The sequence below is a fragment of the Lissotriton helveticus genome, chromosome 12 (genome assembly GCF_964261635.1).
Source record: "Lissotriton helveticus chromosome 12, aLisHel1.1, whole genome shotgun sequence".
In the NCBI taxonomy this organism is placed as follows: domain Eukaryota; kingdom Metazoa; phylum Chordata; class Amphibia; order Caudata; family Salamandridae; genus Lissotriton; species Lissotriton helveticus.
In genome coordinates, this window is record NC_136073.1 from 821,002,243 (window position 1) to 821,027,605 (window position 25,363).

A 25,363-nucleotide genomic window follows, 5' to 3' on the forward strand; every position below is an offset into this window, starting at 1 on the left:
GGTAAAAGTGTCCCGGTGGAACAAGGTGGTTTCCAGCCCCCTGACCACCCTTTTGAAGTCCTCCAGATGGATTATATTCAGATGGAGCGATGTCGAGGTTTCAAGTATGTCCTTGTAGTTGTATGCGCTTTGTCCAGGTGGACAGAAGCATATCCAGTCCCAGATTACACAGCCACGACCACTGCCAAGCAGTTGGTTCGTGAATTCTTCCCCCGTTATGGACTCCCTAGAGTCATATATTCTGACAACGGCCAGCCATTCTCATCCGAACTCATGAAGCACGTTTCCCTTTTGCTAGGGTACCAGTGGAAGTTCCATTGTGTACGCCATCCTGAAGCAGCCGGTCTCGTAGAGAGACATAACCAGACCCTGAAAATCCGAATCGCCAAAGTATGTAAAGAAAAAGGTGTGGACTGGCTAGTAGCTCTGCCAGTCGCTTTATTTTATATGCGCATGGTCGCACATTCCAGATCAGGTCTGTCCCCGTATGAGGTCGTTTTCGGCCGCCCCCCAAATATGTGGGGTACTCCTAGACCCCGAAGTATTACCGATGTTTCAAGTAATATGCTGACAGATTACCTAGCTTCCTTGATGTCTGCCCTCAACTCATGTCGTTCACAGGTTGCTGCCGCATTTCCAGACAATACCGAGGTGGCACCGCATGAAATCGTCCCAGGATCCATGGTGATGGTCCGCAACTTTGACAGATCAAGTCCGCTGGAGCCTCGTTGGAAAGAGCCCCGACAGGTCCTCCTCACCACCCGTACAGCCGTGAAGTTGGAAGGACGCAAGGGCTGGGTGCACCTTTCTCATGTTAAACTTTTTAATGGACTGAAACCCGTCTTTAAGAACATTTCCCAGGATTCAAAGGATTGCCAGAATATTGTTCTCAAGGACTGTCCCGCAAAAGACATTGCTACAACCCCTCCCCTATTAGAGAAAACTCCGCAGCAGGAGTATAAACAGAAACTACGGTCTAGTAAAATAAGTCAGTCAGTTTGATTGTCTAAGTCCTCCCCTAGGTGAAACGGTTAGACTGTTTCTGACATGTATAAAATAGACCCCCATAGTGAGAGAGTTAGTCAAAACTCAATCCGATGTATCGTTTTTCTATGTTTCATATTATTTCTCAGCATTATGATTTCCTGCACGAGTTATGCATTTTTCCTGTATTTCCCAGTTTCACATGTAAATAAGTCTGCTAATGCTACAGTAGAGCACACGTTTAGTGATCTGCCCCCTCAAGAACTGTCCTACCGCCTCGCTATGCGTAATAACTCATTTATCCGTATGTTACATTACTCACACCAGACCAGCAATGCCACTAATTGTTGGGTGTGTGGTCGACTCCCCCCTTTCCAGATGCCGAAGGGAGTTCTGCCACTCTTTCCTTATCCTTTTTCACATAATGGTTCGTGTGGAGCATGGTCCACGTTAACGTTATCCTCAACAGATATGTCTTTTCTTAACAGTACATGTTTCCCAGACAAGCAAGGTCTCCCTCACCGAACAGGGTTAGATCTAGAAAATGAAGTGTATAATTTAGGTAATTATTCTTCGAATTTTATGGTCTTGAATGTTCAGTCTGATACTACTCCAGACTTACCTGCTATTTCAGTACTACCAGTCAAAGGCGAATTATGTGTCCGAAATAAGGGTTCCGTACATGTAGGACATAGTGAATGTACTACTATTGTCAAGTATAGTGACAGTGGGAAATCTATTTTTAAAGCTTCACGTCATTCATATTTTATTTGTGGTCAGACCGCATATGTTCGTCTGCCCCTCGATTGGGAGGGAACCTGTTACATTGCCTTCCTACTGCCACCAGTTTTTCTAGCCCCACCTGATTATCATAGAAATACACATCTAGTACACATTAGACATAGAAGGGAGTCCCCAATTGTCGATTATACTGAAACTGCTCTAGAACAGTATACAGATTTCAACAGAGGTTTCTTTTTCTTTATAGGACCTATCCAGAATAGTAAGTTAATCCGTAGATTAACAAGAACCCTCGAAGCTGTAGTAAATGAGACTGCCTCTGCTCTAGGTAACCTAACCGAAGAGCAATCTGCTATGAGATTTGTCATTTTACAGAATCGTCTCGTCCTTGACGTCATACTGGCCGATAGGGGCGGGGCTTGTAGAGTTATCGGATCTAGTTGCTGCATTTTCATTCCAAATAACGCGCCGTCTGTCTATTCAGCTATAACCAGACTCCATAAAATTGCCCATCTGATACACCAAGATCCAGGCACCTGGACATGGTCCGGTTGGTTCTGGAATATAATTTCCGCATGGGGATGGAAAATATTGTCCTTTCTAGGTATTGCAGTAGCGATTATATTCAGCTGCTGCCTCTGTATACAATGTGGCCCTGCGATTTGCGGCATTTGTGCTACCTCTTGTATTCCTAGTCCCAAGCCCCGTTCTAAATCCCGTTCCAGGATAATTCGAGACGAGCAAATGATACTGTATGAAATGATAGACGGTATCATGAAAATTGATGTTTCCTGATGGAAACGTAGTGACAAGGAGGGAATGTGGAAAAGTAAATTTTGCCATGTTCTGTGTCCCTACGTGTCATCCATCATATGTTATGTGTGCATGATTAAATATGCATATGTACTCCCCATGTCCGATTAATGACGCAATTACAGTTGTGTCCCCCTCTAGTATGCCAGTTTCCAGTCCTCGTGAATAATACGAATAATACGAATATCAGGCCTATGTAAAGCTACGTTGCCACGTTTCTCAGTGTGCACGTTATTCCATTATAAAGTCCCCGTTTCTAGGCCTCAAAAGGGCCCGGACACCAGATTCAGCTCCTGTCTCCTGAAGCCTCGCTGAGGAGTGATACAGCCCCCACCTGTATCCTCGACCCTTCACTTACTTCCTGCCTCGCAGTGCCCGGTCCAGCCTGGCTCAGTCTCTGAGTCTGCCAAGAATATGTTATGAGTCCAGTTATCAGTTCAGTCCTCCTTCCCTGCATTCCTAAAGCTACTGAATCGCATCAATAGTTTCCGTCATTGTCTAGCCTTCACGTCTCCACGTTTAGAGAAATACTGCATTTAATGGTCATTTAATATTCTTCATCACGCACTACATGTAGAATAATGCATGGTCCAGTCTTAGAATCAAGTTAGCCTTTCCCCTCCTAACTTCTAGTTCATATCAACATGTTCCCTAAACATCAGATACTAGATAGGGTTTAGGTACATGTCGCTCCGACCCTCCAGACTTCAGTCTCTGCTCCTAGCACAGAGTTCATAGCCCCCAGCTTCTCCTAGTAATACGTCATTGCCAGTTTGCGCGCACCATCAGGTTAGAGGTCCCGGCTCCTTAGGTAGCCCCCTCCATGGTTTCCGCCCCATTCATGACATATTCTGTTACGTTTGCATCACATGTCTATGTATACGCCCTGTTACACCTCTTTTCCCCCTTATCTTTCGCGACTGCTACGCGTCACACCTTCTGCTCCACCCACTGCTACGCCTACTGCAATGTAATGCTATGTGTTTGCGTTATGTATATATGCTCATGTATTGTTATTAAAAGCCAGCGCGCTCATCCCAGATCCAGCCCCAGCAGCTGCTGGGCCCTGCCATCCTATTCCTATGCAGGTTGTCCTGTTCCTGTCCTTATGTTGTATTAAACCTGCAAAAACTCCTACTACCTCGAATCTTGACTCTTATTTATTGAGCTATCTGTTATGATATATGTCTAGTCAAAAAGAGAGGTATTATTTATTTATTTACCACAAGCAGGTATAGACACAATGGGTGATCTGTTTCAGGACGGACAATTTAGAACTATGGACGAGCTGACATTCATAAGTAATCCGACGCTACTTTTCAGGTTTACATATTCTAGATTACAAAGAGCAATACGGGAATTATACCCATCATACCCTACAGAGCCGCAGCAATTGTCCTCCTTGCAATTTTTACTACCCACACCCACAGCGCACCACATTGTTTCTAAACTATATGTCAAATTGCAAGAGGACATGAAATGAAATGAAAATGAAATGAAAAATTACATTTGTATAGCGCATAACTACCCTGAGGCCTCGCAGCGCTTGATGATTAAATGACATAGCGGGTAACACAATGAAAGCACTAGATAAATGGAATGCTAGCCTGCCTACCCCATTGTCAACGGAAGAATGGACAATGGCATGTACGCTTACTAGCCTTTTGACACCTAACGGCAACTTAAGAATAATACATTACAAATATTTACACCAGACTTACTACACACCAGAGCGTCTCCATAGATTTGGGTTAAGCATGGATTCGAAATGCAAAAGATGCCAAGAGGAAGGTGCAGGCTTCATCCATCTTGCATGGGGATGCCCGAAAGTAGCAGAATACTGGGTTAAAGTGACAAAGTTATTAAGTGATATGATTGCTGTTCCCATTGAATGTACAATGCGTTCATGTTTATTAGGACTGGTACCTAATGTATGAGCTGCGAGGCGTAAGTTCTGTGTAGTAGCATTGTTAATGGCAAATTGTTAATGGCAAAACGCAGGATCTCTCTTGGCTGGAACGGGTCAAGTGCTCCAAGCATAAAAGAATGGATTGTAGATCTGACATACTGCAAAGATACCCTATTGACATACGGGGAGGAACTCCCAGCGAGCTCACGACCGAAAGACTATTGGGTATAACTCATTGACTATTTGAAATCGCATCAGATTGATTAAATACATGTATTGTATGTTTCATGTGATGTCTATCTTCGGGGACACAGGTGTAATGTATTCAGGCGGGAGGGTGAATGTTGTTGTGCAACGGTCGATGTTCTTTTTTCTTATGTTGACTTACTAAGTCTTGAAAATGCCACTAAAAACAATAAAAAAAAAAAAAAAGTTTGTTAGTCTTCCTCACCTTCGGCATCGCCCTAATACAGGTCGTCCTCCTCCTGTTCCTCGACTGGTTCTGGTGTCGTCGGTGGCTGAAGGTCCTCGACGCACCTTTGGACTTTGGTGGAATAGTGAACTGCCTCATCTTCTCATCGAAGTCCCCCTTGCGCTGCAAGATGCTCGCCATTTCGGCCTCAAGCCTTTTCTTCTGCTCGGACGCGTGGTCAGCGTAGGCGAGCGTGAGGGATAAGTGGGATGCATGATGCCATCATGCCCATGAGTTTCATGACACTCCTCACTGTCAGAGATTGTCCCCTCTGGTAGAGGGCCACTGCTCTTGCACTCTTCGAGTTTAATCTTGTTCCTAGGAAGGTCTTTTCCTTTTCTGGCTTGGTGGAAGATTTTTTGTTGTTTATTGAGAAACTCCGTTTTTGTAGCGTTTGGATTACTGTTTGGACATGATTGTGGCATGTTAGCTTTTAGTGTGCCCGTAGGAGCCAGTCGTTCAGATATGGATAGACGTGGATTCCTTCCCTTCTTAGGTGTGCAGCCATTGCGGGTAGGCACTTTGCGAAGACACATGGTGCTGATTTTATCCCGAAGGGAAGTACTTTGAATTGGTAATGTGTTCAGTTGTGTAGGGACCGCGGGTACATTCTGTGCTTTTTGTTCATATGCAAGTAGGCGTCTTTGAGATCTATTGTTGCCATGTAGTATCCCTTCTGAATTTGTGCAATTATTTCTTGAAGAGTACACATCTTGAAAAAGGTTGTGTTGGTATGAACCGGTTAATGGACCTAGGTCCAGGATTGGTCTTTGAGAGAGGTCCTGTTTGGGTACTAGGACGTATGGCGAGTACTTTCCTTTGAACCACTCCTGCCTTGGTACAAATTATATTGCATGTTTTTCTGATAATTCCCTGATCTCTGAATTTAGTTGCGTTTGTTCTGATTTCAGGAATTTTCTTGTTCTTGGCGGGGTTGCAGGTGGTGTCTTTGTAAGCTCTATGCAATATCCGTACTTGACCAAATTTAATATCCAATTATCCGTTGTGATATTTTGCCATTGTTTGTGGAAAAAGGATATTCTTCCCCCCACTGGTGTTTTGTGTGTGTCCTCATTTATGAGTGAGTCAGTTATAGCTGTTTCCTCTTCCTCTAGAGGTTATGCCTCTGCCTCTTCCTCTTCCTCTTCCCCGAAAGGGCTGCTACTGCTGCTGTTGGCAACCTTGGTAGCTTGACTGCTGTCCTGTTTGTTGCGTAGAGATTTGACCCTGTGGCTGCTGTGACATTTGCTGTCCCTGGCCAAATGCGCCCCTTTCCTGTGGGCTTTCTATTATTGAAGCCACCTCTCTTAAAGGAACCTCTCTGCTGTCGGGTTCCCATCGCCCTCGTAATCTCGTTGTCCTTCTTAATCTGTTGAAGGGATTCATCAACTTCTTTTTCAAAAAGTGCTTCCCCGTGAATTGTCTATTGATGATGGAGGCTTGAGCCTCCTGTTTGAAGCCTGATATTCTGAGCCAGACATGTGTCCGTAGGATAGTGCCTGTGCACATCTGCCTACTAGCAGTGTCTGCTGCATCAAGAGTTTGCCTTCCTGGATGATGGGCTTAGCTCTTTTTTGTCCTTCTCTGGGAGTTTGTTTAGAAGCTCCTCTATGTCCTCTAACTGTTGGAGGCCGTATCTGTTTAGTATGGTATTTGAATTTGCTATGCGCCACCATGTTGCCGCTTCTTTTTCCATTCTACTCCCAACCATGTCCATTCTTTTACTCTCGTTCTCTGGAGGAGGTCCGGTATTGGAGACTGCAATAGCTCTCCTTCTAGCTGTGGTGACAATAATCGAATCAGGCACTGTGTTCCCCTGAATATATTTAAGGTACTTTGAGGAGGCCGTGTATTTCTTTTCTACCCTGGGTGTTATCCCCTTGCTTGATGCTGATTCTTTGAAGGCTTCTTTGCCTTGAGCCAGGAAGCATTGGTAAGTACTGGGTTCCCTTGGTGGCAGGGGCCAGGTATTCCAGAAGGAAACATGCGTCTCCTTTTTCTTCCTCAAGGGTGACTCCGAATTGGTCTGCTGCCCTCTTGACTATGCCATTGTTAAAAGCTATGAAAAACCAAAGGTGGTGATGGACGGAGCGTTGACAATACAAACACTCACCCCCAGTCAACTGATCTGGGTTTAATCCATCACCGTTCTTTAGCTCACTCCGCCACCCCAGTTCAGACATGGCCATATGCAAATCAGTCTGACCCTGTGCCTCATGGGAACAGTCCAGCCCGAACTGCCAAGCCATGTCTTCCCTGGACCGGAATCAAGCTTCCCAGGACCGGTTTCTGGCATTACAGCCGCCTTCAGCCGGGCTTGCTTGACTCCAGTGGCAAAGTGAGCAAGGGACTCACGTCTGAGCATACCCTGCCAACTTAGGGCGAACAAAGAAATACCAAAGGTGGTGATGGACGGAGCGTTGACAATACAAACACTCACCCCCAGTCAACTGATCTGGGTTTAATCGATTGTTAAAAGCTATGTCATCTGGAGGCGATGCTTTCGAAGGATAACTTCATAACTCCTCCTTGGGGCTTTCGGTGTCGAGATCATTCCATGAATCTTCGAAATTGAGATGTCTTCCTCTTCAGGTAGGTCCCGTTATTCCTCGGGTTCTTCGTCTTGAGGTTCTGGGGTGGGAGAAGATTTGAAGATACCTTCTTCCTCCCCCTCGGCATCTTCCGCCTCTTTGGCGTAGGCATTTTCTGGTTCGGCGACTGTGGCTTTTGGGATTCGCAAATCCATCAGGGACGCATCAAACTCCTTCTTTTGAAAAAGCTTCGCCATTTTGTCTTCGAGTCTCTTTCTATTCAACTTCAAGAGCCCTCTTAGTGTCGGAGACTGGGGATTTTATGTTCTTACCAGCGTCTATGTCAGATTTCGATGGCGTTGCGCTTTTCTTTGCAGGTTTGTGTTTGACCCTTGGCTTCGGCATCTTCTGCGATTTTTCCTCCTCGGTAACCTTTGGTTGGGTTCCCTGGGGTTCCTTTAAATGCAGCCGACCCTCGATCGCCTTTTTGCTCGGCGTTACCTTGGGTTGCGCCTTATGTTTGTGGCCCTTAGATTCCGACGGATGTGTATGGTGTCTTACCTTATCCATCTTCTTCGTTGGTCTGCTCCTCTTTTTCTGGACGTTGGCCTTTTTGGAGTCCCCTTGTAGAATTCTGAAGTCAGAACCCTCATGCGTCGATTCTGCTGGCTCTCCATGTTCGTTTTCGTCACTGGAGAAACCCGAGTCTCTGAGGGAGGTTTTCTTTTTGTCTGTGACATAGTGGCATAGTGGGCCTCTTTGCTTTAAGCGGGTTCTGAGAGTTTTCAGCAGGAACTCCGTGCAGGCCTCACTGTCCTTGTCCTGGTGGTCTTCGGGCAGGCAGAGGTTGCAGACGTTGTGTGGGTCGCGTTGAGAGTACTTGTGGTGGCACTTGGGACAAAACTTGAAGGGGGTATTTTCAATGTCCCCTACCTCGCCATTTGTGGGCAGACAAGGTCCTCTGTGCTGTCGGCATCGGAGCTTTAATCTTCTCCCTGGTCACGGCGTTGATAAACAATGAGATTCGCAGTGATCTTTTTTTGGTTTTCTTGAATTTTTGGGGGAAATTCTGAAAAATATTCGGAGCTTCCCGTCTTGCTTCCTGACCCAACGGCAGAAAAAAGAATCTGGGATGGCAACCACACACGTCGACCTCCAGTATACCATCTGACGTCACATAGGGGACGGGACGTACCTGGCACCAAACCATCCTTTTTTTATTTTTTGAGTGGGTGAACATGTGCGATCCCCATTTAAGGTTCACACATGAACATGAGGCAGATACCATCATTTTTCTGGATGTTACAATTACTAGGGACAATGATCGCCTACGCACCAAAACGTACCATAAACCTACGGGCAAGAACAACCTCCTCCATTATTCTAGCTTTCTGAGGGAAAACCTTCACTTTGGTCAATACCCGCGAATTCTCAGGAATTGTAGCGAGCTGTCAGACTTTAAAGAACAATCTCAAGACTTAACGAAGCAATTGCAGAGAAGAGGCTACCCTAACAACATCTTAATTAAGAGCTGTAAAAGGGCCAAGAACCAGCATAGAGGCTTTGCTGGAGGATTACCCTAAGGAGGCGGAAGCAATTGTCCCTTTAACCTGTGTGACTACATACAGCAGTATTTCTAATGCCGCGAGTCGCTGTATAGGACAACATTGGAACATACTGAAGAGTAATATTCATGATTGGCAAAAACCTTTGTTTTTGTACAAACGGGCAAGGAGTCTTAAAGATTCCTTAGGGCATACACGCCCAAAGACCAATAAAAGAGATAATGACCAGTGTCCTGAATGCCTGGGGCCTGCCATCAGTGACCGGGCATTTTCCCTGTGGGGGTGCAGCGTATGCCACCTTACAGCAAGTACTAAAACACTTGATTTGGAGCCAGGGAAGCAATGGCACCAACGAAACCATACGAACTGCAACTCAAGCAACATAGTCTATCCGATTCTATGCCCTTGTGGTTCAAAATACGTGGGCATGACTACGCGGAAAATAAAACCGCGTTTCTGCGAGCATCGCAGTAATATTAGGTGCCAGAAAAATACAACAAAACTAACTAAACACTTCTTACACGCAAAACATACCCCAGATGACAGATGGACTATTATCGAACAATTACAACAAGGAACAGAAGGGAGCCTTTTTGAGAAGGAACAGCAGTGGTTTTACCGTCTTTCCACCCACCTTTCAGGTTTAAACGATGATATTCCATGATGTTCAGTCATGAGACGTTGATATATAGCGTAAAACCTTATGTTAAATAAGCAGTATTAGATGTTCCAAATAGTCTTGACTCATTATTACAGTCAAGTTATTTGGAAGCATTCAATTCTTATTTACCCCCTGACTCCATCTCAGTATGTGACTTGAAATTGAGTGGTCTACGGGTGATGAATAACAGGCTCCTAGGACGAAGGCTTTTAACACTGTGACGGTACCTAGCTTGCCAATAAAGTTTTAGAGACAAAAAGATAAAAAAACAACAAGATGACATGAATCAACAGTTGGGCCTTTTAGTTTGTATGTAATTGGCGCAACAATAAATTCGATTACATGGGGTCAAATGACAGACCATGATACAACTTGATGTGTGCGTTTTCGGTAGTCTCTTATGATGCAGAGATTGATATTCAAACTTAGTAAAAGTCTGGCCCTTTAAGAACAAGAAACTGGTTGCGGCCACGTGACGCGTAAGGAGGCTTCTATACAGTTCCGTGTTCCCCGCGCTGGAATAATTCGAGCCGCGGATGTGTGCTATGTAGGTAGCCAGTGGGGAGTCGCTGGATTGCAAGTAAGTGCAAATCCTGGGAACTAGAATACCCCCCCCACCCTCCGTTGGCGGCTCTCAGCGCAATATTGTTTTTGATTCTCGTAGGGAAAATGCTGCAACACTTTGCGCCTTCCTCATTTGCTCTTTGGCAATTTTTCTCTTGTCTGTAGCAAATCGGGCGTGAAGTTTTCTCCTGCAGCGAGCCCATGAAGTAATATCTACCGACACGGACAGGGAGTCCTTCTTACATTTAATCTTCCATTTTAACGATATAGCTTTCTTTGTATTTCTTGGTATTTGATTTGAAACTTCCCCCGCACCATGGTTGTGACGGGACGTTTGTACAATAGATTTGACACCAAACGTAATTACTTATTATAGGCCCTCGAGTATTTATAACTCGTTTTGATAATAAAGATAACTACATCATGTTACACGTAATAAGATATTTGTGCCATGATGTTAAAGAAATGTGTGAAGTTGAGAACATTTCTCCTAAACGATACAATCAGAGAGGTTATACATGATTGACCTACACCTGGGGTAACGTTTCGCTGATCACAGCTAGGTGATTATGGTGGATTTGAAACTGGTTTGATGTACCAGAAAGGTTTGTCACTAGTAAATGGCTAACGGAGGGCACTGTAATTATACGATTTTCACCTGTATGGATATCATGTTGTGTTAGCAGTGCTATACTGTTACGAAGATAAAATCTTTGTGGACTAACCTTTTATTTTGCAGATTTCAGACCCTTGGCAACACAAGGAGAGTCAACACGGGAATTCCGTGAGTTCAAATTAAAGTATCACATATCTATACGGAATGGTCACGTCTTAGTGTACGTAGACCATCGGGGGATATTTTTGGTCCTGACGAATGCTGAGCATAGTTAGCCCATAATAGTAGAAAAATGTTGACCATGATGACTAGATAGGACACACTGGTTCAAATTTACCCAACCACTAGCTGTCCACTTTCACTTTGTTTTGCTTTGTTGTTGGCTTTCCTTTTTAAATCACTGACACATTCTGGGCACGAATTCACTAGCCCTCAAAAATTAACCAGATGATGAAGCCAGTCACCAACTCTGTTGGTGCGTGAGGGTTCTTTCTGACATCACAGTTTCTCCACCAATCACATCTGTCTTGGGCTATAAGGTTAAATTAGTTCCTCCTTAAGCTGCACTGTCTAATAGAAAAACATTTTTTGCACCTTTTGTGTCACTCTTTTGTTGTTGTAATGACCAAATGGTGGTCGACAGCGACTAAAACAAAAAGTAAACAAGGACAATGCCAGACCCAACCACTAGATGGCGGAATAATGCACAGCATGTGAATCCAGAAAAGGATTCATGCTGCAAAACACCTTGCACCCTTAGATACTGCTGCCCCTCTGCAATCAGTCTCTGGGGAAGAGAAAATGAATGTGTCAGTGGTCAAAAATGACCTGGAGGGAACCTCACACAAAGCCATCCATTTTGATTTGGCACTCAGAGAGTGGAATACAAAATGGATTCCCTTCTGCACTCAATCAAACATACATATATATATGTCCTGCAGCACACATACAGTGTGAATATACCTTTCACACAGATGGAAGTGTAAAACTTAGTGGGGCTGGCAGAACGTTTTAAGCATGCCCGTCCCATTGCTCGAATTAATGCTGCTGGCACCCCCGCAGTCCTATAATGCACTGTGACAGTGGTCACTGTCTGTGTGGTGTGCGGTGTGCCTTTTGGGGTCTCTCCCGATCTCCCAGCCAAGGTTTTGGGTCTCTTTAAATACGTGGTTGTCGTGTTCCCTGAGGTAATAATCAAAAACTTAAAGGCTTTCACACCAGAGCCATAACCCGTAGATTTCAATCCCAGCGATGCAAAATGGTGCTGCATGGAGAATGCCCTACACCTGCACCACGCCCTTCACTGGCTAATGACTCAGTGCACCTAGACACTTGTGTGTGTCCTCAGGTTGGTAGTCGGAAAAGCGACCTCTTGAAGTAGGTGCTCGAAATACCATGCAGAAAGAACCTCCATCCAAACTGACAGCTCTGAATCTGGGTTCAGACTGACAGCAAAGAGAAAGAAGGGATTTAACAGCACAACACAGACAACAGGAACTCGAATGCGAAAGCTGAGAGCGGATAGGTTCCAGTGTAGCAGCAAAAATAATTTTTTTGCAGATTGGTTGTGCAGAAAGAAGTAGAAATCAGACTTGCAACGAGTGAGAACACGGGCTCCGATCAGCAGTGGACAGAAGACCAGGCCTCAGACTGTCATCCCAGAAAGACTGCACACAGACTGGGAACCCATATGGATTAGAGATCAGGCTTACAATACGGACAGAGGAGAGATCAGACTGTACAAAGGAAGAATCGTGCACTAAAAGTTGACAGACCAGACTGGCTGACGTAACAAACGAAAACCAAGTTACTAACGGGGCTGTTCAGTAAGCGGGAAAGGGTCGGGATCAGGCTGACTGTGGGTAAGAGTACATGCCTCAAAATCTTGCAATAACCAAATGAGGGCTCCAACCCGCAGACCAAAGTAGTACAGGACACAGATGGACAGTAAGAGACAAGATACTTGCAGGTGTGCTATAACTTACATAGCAGAAGAAAAGGCTTTCGCCAGCAATAGAATGACTGTTGCAATATGGAGGTTTACTGGCAGACTTCATGATCCAGATGCAAACACCAAAGGGATTCAAACCGAGGAATGTAGAGGATTACAACGGATTTTAACTGCAGACATTACTTATGTTGGGTCTCGTTGAAAAGCTACCGGAAAGAACTGGAATGTAAACACACGGGGGCATAGGTCATGAATCAAGACCGGAAGAACTATTACAAGCAGTTCAAATCAATAAAGGACGTGCTTAAGTTTCATAATATAGGCTTAAAGCATCAAAATAATTTGTGCCGATCTCAGAGGATATTATTGTACATTTCAAGGTACTTCTACAAAGTATATTTTATTAATGTGATTGTTATTAAGTCAGACCCTATGGGCGGCCGCCATGTGTACAGGTATAGCCGACGTAAAAGCTACACAGCCGACAACGATGTAAAGGTGGCGTCCGCCTTTCTTTTCTATTTAATCGCGTACACACAGGCCTAGAAGAGGGGGAGAATGAAAAAGCATTGGGATGGCTGCTTGGAAATGGTGGTATGCATGATGCCTGCTCACCTTGCAGGCCGACTGCTGTGAACGCCACCAGGGCTGTTATGCACGAAGTTGGTGCTCCCGCTTTGGGCTCAGCTGCCTTCAGCATTTCTGTTGTGATGTTTAGTTAGCAAGTTAACAAACTGGCTGCCACTGTCAGTCATGTCTGCAGGGGCTCTAGGGATGTCGGAGGTACGTTCAGGCAAGAAAACAGCACCAACGCAGTCACGTAGCGAAAGTGGACGAAAATGTTGGAAGCCGCCAAATAGCTGACAATAAGTGCAGGAAAACGCCAAATAGCTGACAATAGGTGCATGGCGGCATTGTTAAAGTTAACGCGCTGCATTTTGCTGCTGTTGAAAATTAAAAAGAAACGATTTTTAAAAGTTGATTTAGGCGAGCAGCGCAGCACAAAAAACAGGCTTGAGGCTGCCATATTAAATCCCCAGTGCAGTGCAGCGCATTCAAAAATAAGAAATACGCCACATCTCAGCGCTTTAAAAAAAAAAGCCTTAGTAAGGCTTGCGGTCGCAAGGCGTGCAGAGCAAGTCATTGAATAATAAAATAGCGCTTACAGAATGTAAATAAAACATACTGTGTAACAATACAAGTAAAATGGCCTGTCCTGCTGAGCGGTTACAAAGCAGATAAGGTGGTACCAAGGAGAGACTACTAAGCCTATTCAAAAATGAAAAGCAACGATTTTGAAAGGACAGTAACAGGGGCCAATTGAAAAGATGGGCGGTAAATGGGCAGAACTTCTATTCCATACCTCAATACAGAATGCCTCGCAGGACAGCACAAGCGCTGCCCAGGCTCCACCTAAAAAAGATCTAGAGTAAGTAGGAGATTTGAAGAAGGGCTCGCATACTAGACATCTCCTTCTTTGCCATTTTGTTTCAATTATTCAGATCATGGATCAATGATACTCTGGGAATGAACTTTTCATCTTTAACAAGACATAACTGAGGCAGATACTCTTGTTCTTCTGCAGATTAGTAATCTCTTCCACCGCCACCCTGCATAAACAGGAACGGACGGTGGGAAAGATCAGACTGTGATTTAGTTTTCCTTACTGGCAATATCGACCAGCCAGCTGTCTTTTGTAATACCCTCCTCGAAGGAAATGTCTGGAAGTGTCATTCAGGTGGCATGCAGGGAGAGTTCTGGCTTGGCAGGTGTAGCTTTTTCATGAAATACACCGTCACACAAGACAGTTAAAAAAAAAAAAGTTTTTATTAATAACAAATAAACACATAAAATAGCACATTACAGACAATATTGTGCACTATACTGCAATCAGCAACCCTCCACATCGAAGGCGTATCCCCCGCCGGGGTAGAAGATATCACAAGACAACAGACAAGTAAGCATTACTCAGTGTCCAAAATTGGTAGGCCTCTCGGCGGCTCACAAATATTCCAGAAGACCTGTATTGCTTCCTAAGGGGCTAATGAATACCTCCTACAGGTGGCCCTATATAGGTTTCCCTATAAACTAATACATGTAGTCTTTGTGTTAATCTATTTTAATTAATTTTTTTTTTTTACTTTACACATATTACGGATCGCAATTTGACTATACATAAAACATAGTATAAATACATACAGTATATACAGTGGAACACAGTTTTATCAAAAACAGGTGGATCTTTGATCAATGCTTTTCACTTTATTGATAGTACAAAGAACACTTATGCTAAAAAAAATACAAAGGACACAGAGACATAACTTTAGACAACGACAAATATTCAGAAGAAATAAATACCTCTTGCCATAATCATACCCCCATATGTTTGAAAACCAACTCTCTCATTTCATACATAGACATTCGGTGCTCCCGAAGAAGGTAGTCGTGTAAATAATTCCTCCACTGAAACGTACGTAGACTGGAGTGAACAGGATCCCAACCCACAACACAACAATGGATGAAAAAAAGAGTGTTTCCTGTTGTACATGGACATTGATTTTAATGGGTGGTTGGGACAAGTATGAATGTGAAAAGTGAGTGAATACATGTGTATGTATGAAAGGAGAGAGTGGTGTTTGAAAGATATGGGGGTATTGTTATGTTTCGTACAGGTGCCCGACATAGGCTCAGGTAGCAACCAGACCTTTCACATACATTACCCGGACATTACACTATATAACAGTTCTTAGTACTGACCTTTTACCTAGTTACACTAATGCCTAAATGACATGGGGTTTTTCCTGAAAACTAGCCTCATCCCTTATGCATGAGGATTTTTGGAAACTCTGCAGGACTACCATCTCCTGCATTATATATATGTATAAGGGTCATTCCTTCCATCATCCGAAATATAACATGACACAGCAAGGTAGATACCCTGAGGGTACCACTTTGGGTATATAAACACCATATCTTTGCTGAGGCAGGGAGAGGAGAAAAAGGACTTTCGTGCTGACACACTGACACGAGACGCTGAGGTTCCTGCACGCAGACACTCCAGCTCGCAGTGGTCTGACACCCCTGTCCATCTCAAGACCAAGTACCACAGTCTCTCAGTTCAGGTAACAGGGTTGACTTCATCCTAGAGGGATTCTTGGCTCTACACCTACATACATGCTAGGTACACTTCGGTACATCTAGTTAGGATCGCCTCATAAGTGTACGCCTTATCAAGGTCATGTATTTTTATACCTGCCTGTATTCATTGTTTTAGCACTATGGTAGGAATCTACCATCCTTTTACTCTATTGATGCTTACAATTATTTATATCGGTTTCTGTCTTATGGTTGTTTCAGCACACCTATTTTACATTAGAATGACGCTGGTTCAATAAATGCCTATTGAAAACGTCCCCACCATTTATTCTGTGTACTCCTTGAGTCTTAGTGAGCACAAGTGACTGAGCAAAAAATACTGTACTGTTTCCACGATCCCTGGCGGGACAGAGTAGTCATGTTCGATAGTTGCCACAAACTATTCTTTCCTTGGTAAGAGGGGTTTCTAGTGGCAATGTGAGCTAGCTGGTATACAGGCAAACATACCTGGTGGGGGTGTCTGGAATCAATCTGGACACCAATCCCACAGTATATGTTGTCTGAACGAGCAGATCCTATATAGGTTTATAAGAACTACACAACAGTATGAGTACGATTATGATAATGACAAGAGGTATTTATTTATTCTGAATATTTGTCTTTGTATAAAGCTATGTCTCTGTGTCTTTTGTCTTTTTAGCATAAGGGTTCTTTATACCATCTTTGAATTTAAAGTCATTGATCAAAGAACCACCTATTTTTTTTTTATAAAACTGTGTTCCACTGTATATACTGTATGCACTCATACTGTTTTGTGTGTAATCAAATTGAGATTTGTAAAATGTGTAAAGTAGAGAAATAAACCGATTGACATTCTTGATGTTGCAATTATTGCTGCATCTTTCAAATAGGTATGAGTATTTTTCTTTGCACATTTTAAGTGCAGGACATTATTGCCTGCGTATCTATTACCAGCAACCTGTTATATGTTTAATAGATCAATGGTTAAACGCATGTATGTTTTTCTGTTCATTCCTATTTTTACAGGGCTTTTGGTCTTTTGACTCTACACGAGACCTCACCGTTATAACTGTGAGTTGTACTATAATTGCCAGTTCCTCAGGTTAGGGTGCGCCTTAGGGTGCGCATACCGCCGTGGAACTGAGAGTAGGTCCTGAAGAATGCTTAGCGACTCGCACTTAAAAGCAGAAACATGTGGACCAATTTCACACATGTAAATTGAATGTTACTAGCTACATTACTGAACTAGTTGACATTCGTCCCACTTCTTTTAATGGTCACTGGTCAGCCTATAATAAAATTATTTGTCAGGCTAGAACCAGTCACCTTTTAAATCACTTTCCTTTTCACCAGCACGTACACACGTACCTAAACATCCTGCTCCGCTGTAAATCAGGCGTAGAAGCACACCAGGGAGGCATTCGGCCTCTCTGGTGGAACCCTATGATGAAGCATGTCACCGACTAGGTCGGTGAGTGAGGGTTCTTTTACAAACTTGGGTGGATTTCCCTTGCTGCTGTGCTCTATCAATGTGTACTTGCACTAGTTTACACCTTAGTCACTCTTTTGTTGTTATAAATTTATTTTTGGCCTCAATCATATCTCTTGAAGTGCACCTTAAGAACTTTTCCTCTTCTAGGCCAACAGACAACAGTGTCTCATATTCTGTCTTCATGCATGGTTTCTCACTGTCTGCATGAGAACGGAATAAAGATGACGCAGCCAAAGGCACATCAAGCCTGATGCGATAAGCAATGAAGAGTGGCTCATTAACATGCTGAGCTATATGCCAGCAGCAGCAGAACTCAACAGTCATTGGCTGCAATGGCCATTTGATCTGATGTCCTATTCGCTTCTTTTAGGATCTCTTAGAATTCATACCTCCTCAGAGCAGTCAATTGAATGATCTAGAGTTCCACAGCTCTCTACTGTAATGGTCTGACACAGCAGTAGGCAGCTATTCAACAATATACAGCTCTTAAAACTAGCTGAAGTCATAAAGGCTTCTCTTTCCACAACATCCAACTTTTTGGTTTCCTTTTAAAAAACGAAAGCATTAAGGTGGAAAAGCTACTAGCTTTTGGAATTCTTAAAAGGTGCATGTTGAGCCTGGTACTGTGTGTATAACCCCTACCAGAATCTACAATTCCTCTTTAGTTTATTGTTGTTATAAAAAAGGGTTTAACAGTGGAGTTTTCAGCCATGGATGTTGGATTCAGGTTAGCTAAATGGATTTTTTTAAACCAAACAAAAAGATCAGAAAATCTATACTTTATTTCTTTTGTTCATAAGAAAAGTATAATTTAAAAAAGATAAACAATAGTCTACTTTACGGACTATAGAGAATCCTTTTAGAGAGAAACATTTAACTTCACCGTATGTCATTTTTTTCCTTACAGACAAGCATGGGCAGGTACTTACGCACATGTGGCCTCGCAACGCTTCAGTGATACGGAACACGGCATTGCATCTTGGGCAAGACTTCCGTCCCTCTGCGTCAAATCCCAATAAAGGGGGTGAAGTCACTAATGAAAGGAATCACAGTATGAAACTTGCTCAGCTATTAGTTAGCACTGTGGGAAGAAATCATCCCCTGCCCATCCCTCTACATCCTAAAAAAACATGCAGCTTTCTTTGCAGTAACCCCCGCATAAAGACCAGTAAGGGAATACCAACCCCTCTACCAGACATTAAAGCTCACCATCCTCGACAAGCCTCAAAGACTAAACCATAGAGACAATTTAGTTTTCAGTTTGCACATATATACAAATTTGCAATTCAGTTCAGAAAGCAATCGTCTCATGATTATCAAACATACTCTCAATAGATTTGCTTTGTGCAATTTCCACCTATTTAATGATTACTGTAAATACTTATGCAAAAAAACAATCTAAAAAAAATCTCACCTTTCGATGCATGGAGATCTGAAGGTGTGGATCTCTGCAGGTGATTACTGTTGCCGTTATTTGAAAGTAACACGTGGCTGGGACTCTGGCTCAACGATGGAACTGTATTCACTGTATTTACCAGCTTCATACCTTCATTGCTATTATCTCCAGGTCTCTTCATTGTCATCAAGTTGGCCATATTGACTGGAGAAATAGAACGTGCAATTTTTGTTAAGAGTGAGAATATACAAACATGAAGCAAAGGGTTCACAACATTTGACCCCACTGCATCGAAAAACACTGTGACTCTCGTCTTAAAATTAAAGTACATTTTTAATGCAACAAATGTGAGCATTCCCCAAGACTTCCCGAAAATGATGATCAGTTTTTTTCACGTAGCGCCCAAACTACCACAAAAAAAGTTATTTGGAGCATTTTTAAATTGGTGTTCTTACTCAACGGCACAGACCTTCTAAACCTCAAAATTGAGACATGCTTAATTTACCTTGAGAGAACTTAAATGGTTAGTCTCAAACACTGTCAAGTTGCAATGATGCACCAAAAAGTGCAGACCACATGTCACTCCGCATCTACCAGTCTGTGCCAGAAAATCATCATTCCAGGACCTCAGTTTGAACAACAGTCCATTGGCACACAAATAAATTGGAAAATTGCATTGTAGTAATAATGCAATTCTTTTGTAGAAGGCACAAAGCCTTTTAATTAATGCCTTGGTAGTTCAAGAAATTAAGGATTTAAAGTGCTTAGATTTGAAAAGCTACCTCACTGCAGGCATTATGACAAGCCTCGAGAATATTTTAACTTTCCCACTCTACAAAAGATTTGCCTTACCCATCTTGGAGTGGTTGTTATTTTGGCTGCTCTGGTTAGGCTGCTGCCCTGTAACTGGGCCAAGAGATGAAGGTTGCGAAGGAGCAGTAGTTGACGTGCTGGGCGTGGGCCTGCTCTGCTGGGCTTGGGACTGCGGCACAGAGCTTCGGATGGTCAGGGTTGCAGGAATGACAGTGGTAAATGTGTTGGCATTTGGCCGGACTGGCACACTGTTCGATGGTCTCATCGGAGCCATCTGTGAGAATACCTGAGGAACACCAACAGCCTGCTTCATGAACTGAGTCCCTGGTGCTGAAAGAGAAACCAGACCTTTAGACATCGGAAATGAGAACTCACTATTGAGTGTTATCACCCTGTAGACATATGTCAAGAAGATTCAATAAACATCTTCGCATATACCGGTAGGAGGACCTTCCCATAAGGTGCTCAACCACCATACCATAAAGCATGCTATTGTGGACATTTTGAGCCAGTAACGTATGGGAAGTTTAATTACGTGACACACAGCTCAGTAAGAAAAAGCGTTTTAATTCTTCTGAGTAAAAATTTAAAGAAAACACAAATTTTATGCAGGCAGGAATGTAAAAAAAAAACTATTACACTAAAAAAGATATAAACATATGTTTGAATCCCGTGGAAAAGTGAACAGACAAGGGTCCAGACACTAAAACATGCAGTAGTATAATCAAAGCTGCATAATACATGTTTGATGCAGATCATTATGGCCACTGCTGTTTTATCCAGGAATAGTGCAACCTCTCACTGTGTCAATGTGAGAAGTTGGCCTGATATATAATGTTCACTATTCTAGTGAGCACTTTGTATCAGTCCAAACAACCCTTATTGATGATTGGTTGTAAGTCAACCTTATAGACCAGCTATCCTAGTAGCATGGATACGAGCAGTCTAAGGCTAAACTCTAGAGGGCGTGTTAAGCCAGCTGTTTTACCATCACATGTACCCCTTGAACACCAAGTGAAAGGACACCACACAAGTTGTTATGAAAATAAACGTATATTTATTTCTAACAAGACTACCCTGGCTCTTTATGAGACAGGGAGCTAAGCACACAACAAAACTCTTATGAAAATACTGAAAGTCGCACAATTTACACAAATGCCCGAGGGGCACGAAAAACCATATACTACACAAGTGGAATGCGAAATTACTAGCAGGTAAGTACTATTCTCATAGGCTTTAGAATCGCTAGGGCTAATCCCCTGAACCTTTAGATTGCAAGTGGGAGGCCTAGGGACGTCGTGTGCAGAGTGGGAACTCTCACGCGTAAAGCGGGAAAAAGTCTATGGAGGCTAGTAAAAGCAAAGTTAGTGTTCTCGGGCGAACCCGACTAAGTAGAGCTGAAACGACAGTGGATCCTGACACTTAGATAGTAAGACTATGCTGGAGCACCGAAATGCTCAGGTTACCTAGCCCAGGGGCTGCGGCTGCATAAGGCTGAAAAGACGTCGGAGATCCTCGTTGCAGTCTATGGAGCCTGAAGAAAGAAGTTGCTGGCAGGCGACCAGTGAAGAAGTTCGTGGTGATCCAAGCCTGGATCAGTGAAGATGGATACCTGTAAGCAGAGGGGACCAAGTTCTGAATCACTAGCCAGTGATTAGATGGGCACCAGGATGGCACCGGGCAAAGTCACCTCGACCAGGTGAGTGGGCGGCGCTGGCCTCTGCAGTCTCTCGGACCAGGAGGCGTTGTCGGCGACCAGGATGGAGGGGTGAGCTGTCCCACGGTGGTATCTGCTGTAGACGTCGCTGGACCCGGGATTGGGGCAACAAGTCTTGGCAAATGCAAGCCCACGCGGTGGACTTAAAATGGCGTCTGGAGTGGACCAGGAGGGTCCAGGGTACTTCTCTGATGGAGGGAAGCAAGGGCCAGTCTGGAGCAACCAGACCAGCGGTGTTGTCGTCGAAGTTCGTCGTCAGGAGGGCCACTAGCCAACGGGCAAGTGACCTGGACAACGCGGTGAGCAGCAAAGAGCAGAAGGGCCCCACGCAGATCTCGTGGATGCAAGGGGGCTGGACTTCGGTGCTGGAGCTGCTCAGGGTCGGGGCTTCTCTTACCCCAAAGCACTCAGTCGAGGGTCACTCGGTGGTCGAGCTGGACAAGCGTCGTGCAGTCTTTGAAGATGGCCGGTCCCTCGAGGTCTCGTCACACCCACGAATCACAGCTGGGTTGATGATGCAGGTAGAGGTCAGAGGTGCCAGGGAAGCCGGTTCTCGTCGAGCTGGGCAGTCTTGATCCGGTGAGGAGACTTACAGCAGACCGCGATGCTTGGTTTGTGCCTGCTGCTGCAGGGTGACTACTCCTTAGTCACAAGCGAGAAATCTTAGGAAGATGTCTTGAGTTCCTTTCGTGGAAAGTAATTCAGGATTCAAAGATGATCTAATTTGGAAGGGGCCTGCTCCTACCTTTATCCTGCAAAAGGGGGCTGGCACGCGACTAAGTCCTGCCCTATGGGTGGGACTAGGAGGGGGGTGGTTACACCCCTCTCCTTTGCCGGGCTTTTCCCCAGATCAGGGGCTGGAGTGCCCCTGGAACTGGTTCAAGCCGGCCTATGCACAGTGAGCACCGGGGTGCCACTTGCAGTCACCTTCCTCTAAAGCCCTGCCTACCTAGGATACACAAAATCCTGTCTGGGACGGTGCTGGCACCGCCCCTGGCAGGAAACCCTTTGTCTTTGCCTCCTGCGCTGGGAGGACTCCCAGCAGCAGGAGGGCAGACTTGTGTCTCGGTGGCAGCATCCATCTTGTGGAGCTGAGGCTATGTCTGACTTTAACCGGGGTTACAGGTTACCAACATGTCGTGTCCCTCTAAAAGGGTGGAATGCTAACCCCGTCGCCAGAATTGGCGAGGGGTTAGTATTCCAATTCGTATGACACCTTACTCGACATGTTTTGATAATGTTATACCAAAGTTAGCATATGACCGCGCGGTACATAATGCACTTAAGAGTATATTGTATAGCGTTATCGTGGAACAGCTATTAGGACTTGGTTCCGCAAGCTGCAAACGGGCTCAGCTCATGCCAGAGCACAATTTTACATTATTCCACGCACTCTGCCTTCGGGATTGTTAAGGCCTGCCATAGGAGTGACTGATAGGAATATATGTGTCCATTTTAGGTTTAGATATAGCAATACTATATCTAAAGCAAAGGGTGATTACACCCCCTTGCCCCAGCTGTCAAGCAGCCAGTTGTGTCTGGTTTAGTTAGTCAACCCAGGGGTGGCATAAAACATGCTGCAGCCCCTAGGAGACTTCTGGGTACACCTCTGCCCTGGTTACAGGGACACTAGAGAGGGCCCAGTGCCAATTAAGTACCTGGGTACAATTTTGAATAGAGAGAGCAGCTAGGCTGTGGGTCTGATTAGCAGGCCCACAGCCAGGGAAAGTCGTAAACCACAGAAGCAAAAAGCAAAAAATCTGGGTGATCATAGGATTGCAGACCCTACTCTCCTACATGACCCCCCCCAAACTTTGGGACAATAAGCTAACCTTGACCAGGTGGGTCTTCTTGCTCTAAGTGGAAATACCTGGAGAGCCCATCAGCATTGCCATGATCAGTACCAGGTCTATGCTCCGCTGTAAAATCCATCCCCTGTAGGGAAATGGACCACCTAAGTAGTTTGGGGTTTTCACCCTTCATCTGATTTAGTCATAAGAGGGGCTTATGGTCGGTCTGAATCTTAAAGTGAGTGCCAAACAAGTATGACCTCAACTTTTTCAGGGCCCACACCACAGGAAAGGCCTCCCTCTCAATAGCTGACCAATTTTTCTCTCTGGGGGTCAGCCTTCTGCTAATAAAAGCAATGGGCTGGTCGTTACCATCAAAATTCAGCTGAGATCGAACAGCTCCCACACCCAACTCAGAAGCATCTGTTTGGACAATGAAGGTCTTGGAGTAGTCTGGACTCTTTAGGATAGGTGCTATGCACATGGCCTGCTTTAGGTCATTAAATGCTTTCTGACAGCTTGCTGTCCACTGAACTTTCTTTGGCATCTTTTTACTTGTCAGGTCATTAAGTGGAGTCACAATGGACCCATAATTCTTGACAAATTTCCTATAGTAACCAGTCAGGCCCAAGAAAGCTCGAACCTGAGTCTGGGTGGTTGGAGGAGCCCAGTCCTTGATGGCCTGTATCTTACTCTCCAAGGGTTGAACCTGGCCTCCACCTACAAGGTGGCCCAGGTATACAACCTGTGTCTGCCCTATTTGGCACTTAGTGGCCTTGATAGTGAGACCTGCCTTTTGCAGTGCCTCTAACACTTTCCTCAGGTGGACCAGGTGATCCTCCCAGGTGGAACTAAAGACAGCTATATCATCAAGATATGCTGCACAGAAGTCATCCAACCCAGTGAGAACTTGATTCACCAGCCTTTGGAAGGTGGCAGGTGCATTTTTCAAACCAAAGGGCATTACCACAAATTGATAATGCCCACCAGGGGTAGAAAATGCTGTCTTGGGCTTGGCCTCCTCAGCTAACCTGATTTGCCAGTACCCAGCTGTTAGGTCAAATGTACTTAAGTAGTTGGCAGAAGCCAATCTATCTATAAGTTCATCTGCTCTTGGTATTGGGTGGGCATCAGTCTTAGTGACTGCATTGAGTCCTCTGTAGTCTACGCAAAACCTCATCTCTTTCTTACCACCCTGGGTGTGAGGCTTTGGCACTAGAACTACTGGGCTAGCCCAAGGGCTATCTGAGGGCTCAATGACTCCCAGCTCCAACATTTTCTGCACTTCTGTCTTGATGCAGTCTCTGACATGATCAGGCTGTCTGTAGATTTTACTCTTGACAGGCAGACTGTCTCCAGTGTCAACTTCATGGGTACACCAATCAGTTTGACTGGGGGTCAGAGAGAACATATGTCTAAAGGATTGCAGAACTTGTCTACAATCCTGTTGCTGATGTTCAGAGAGGCTGCCACAAAAGACAACACCATCTACTGATCCATCATCAGGATTCTGAGTGAGCAGGTCTGGGAGAGGGTCACTCTCTTCCTCCTGTCCCTCATCTGTGGCCATGAGCAAGCTCATGTCCTTCCTGTCGACATATGCCTTGAGCCTGTTCACATGGAGCACCCTGAGGGGGCTCCTGGGGGTTCCAAGGTCCACCAGGTAGGTGACCTCTCCCTTTTGCTCAATGATGGTGTGGGGCCCAGACCATTTGTCTTTGAGTGCTGCTGGGGCCACTGGCTCCAGCACCCACACTTTCTGTCCAGGCTTGTACACAGTCAGGACAGCCTTCTGGTCATGCCAAGCTTTTCGGAGTTCTTGGCTGGCCTCAAGGTTTTTAGATGCCTTCTCCATGTATTCAGCCATCCTGGAGCGGAGACCAAGTACATAGTCCACTATGTTGGTTGCAGGCTTTTTGAGAGGTCTCTCCCATCCTTCCTTCACCAAACACAGGGGTCCTCTTACAGGATGCCCATACAGAAGTTCAAAAGGGCTGTAGCCAACCCCCTTCTGTGGGACCTCTCTGTAAGCAAACAAGAGGCAGGGTATCAGGACATCCCATCTACGCCTGAGCTTTTCAGGTAGTCCATGAATCATCCCTTTGAGGGTCCTGTTGAATCTCTCAACAAGCCCATTGCACTGTGGATGATAGGGTGTGGTGAACTTGTAGTTCACACCACACTCCTTCCACATTGCAGTCAGATATCCTGACATGACGTTTGCACCTCTG

General features: G+C 44.7%; 1 protein-coding gene across 9 annotated transcripts in view; it reads right to left on the minus strand.

The window, feature by feature from the left end:
- Window positions 1-25,363, minus strand: part of POGZ (pogo transposable element derived with ZNF domain) — a 428,531-nt gene that overhangs the window by 198,343 nt on the left and 204,825 nt on the right. For all 9 annotated transcript variants that reach the window (XM_078670252.1, XM_078670255.1, XM_078670257.1 and 6 more), the window contains exons 7-9: window positions 19,665-19,955; window positions 18,831-19,016; window positions 18,346-18,449 (exon numbers count right to left, since the gene is read on the minus strand). In XM_078670252.1, coding sequence (XP_078526378.1) covers window positions 18,346-18,449; window positions 18,831-19,016; window positions 19,665-19,955 — 581 coding nt within the window. The remainder of the gene's footprint in view (window positions 1-18,345; window positions 18,450-18,830; window positions 19,017-19,664; window positions 19,956-25,363) is intronic.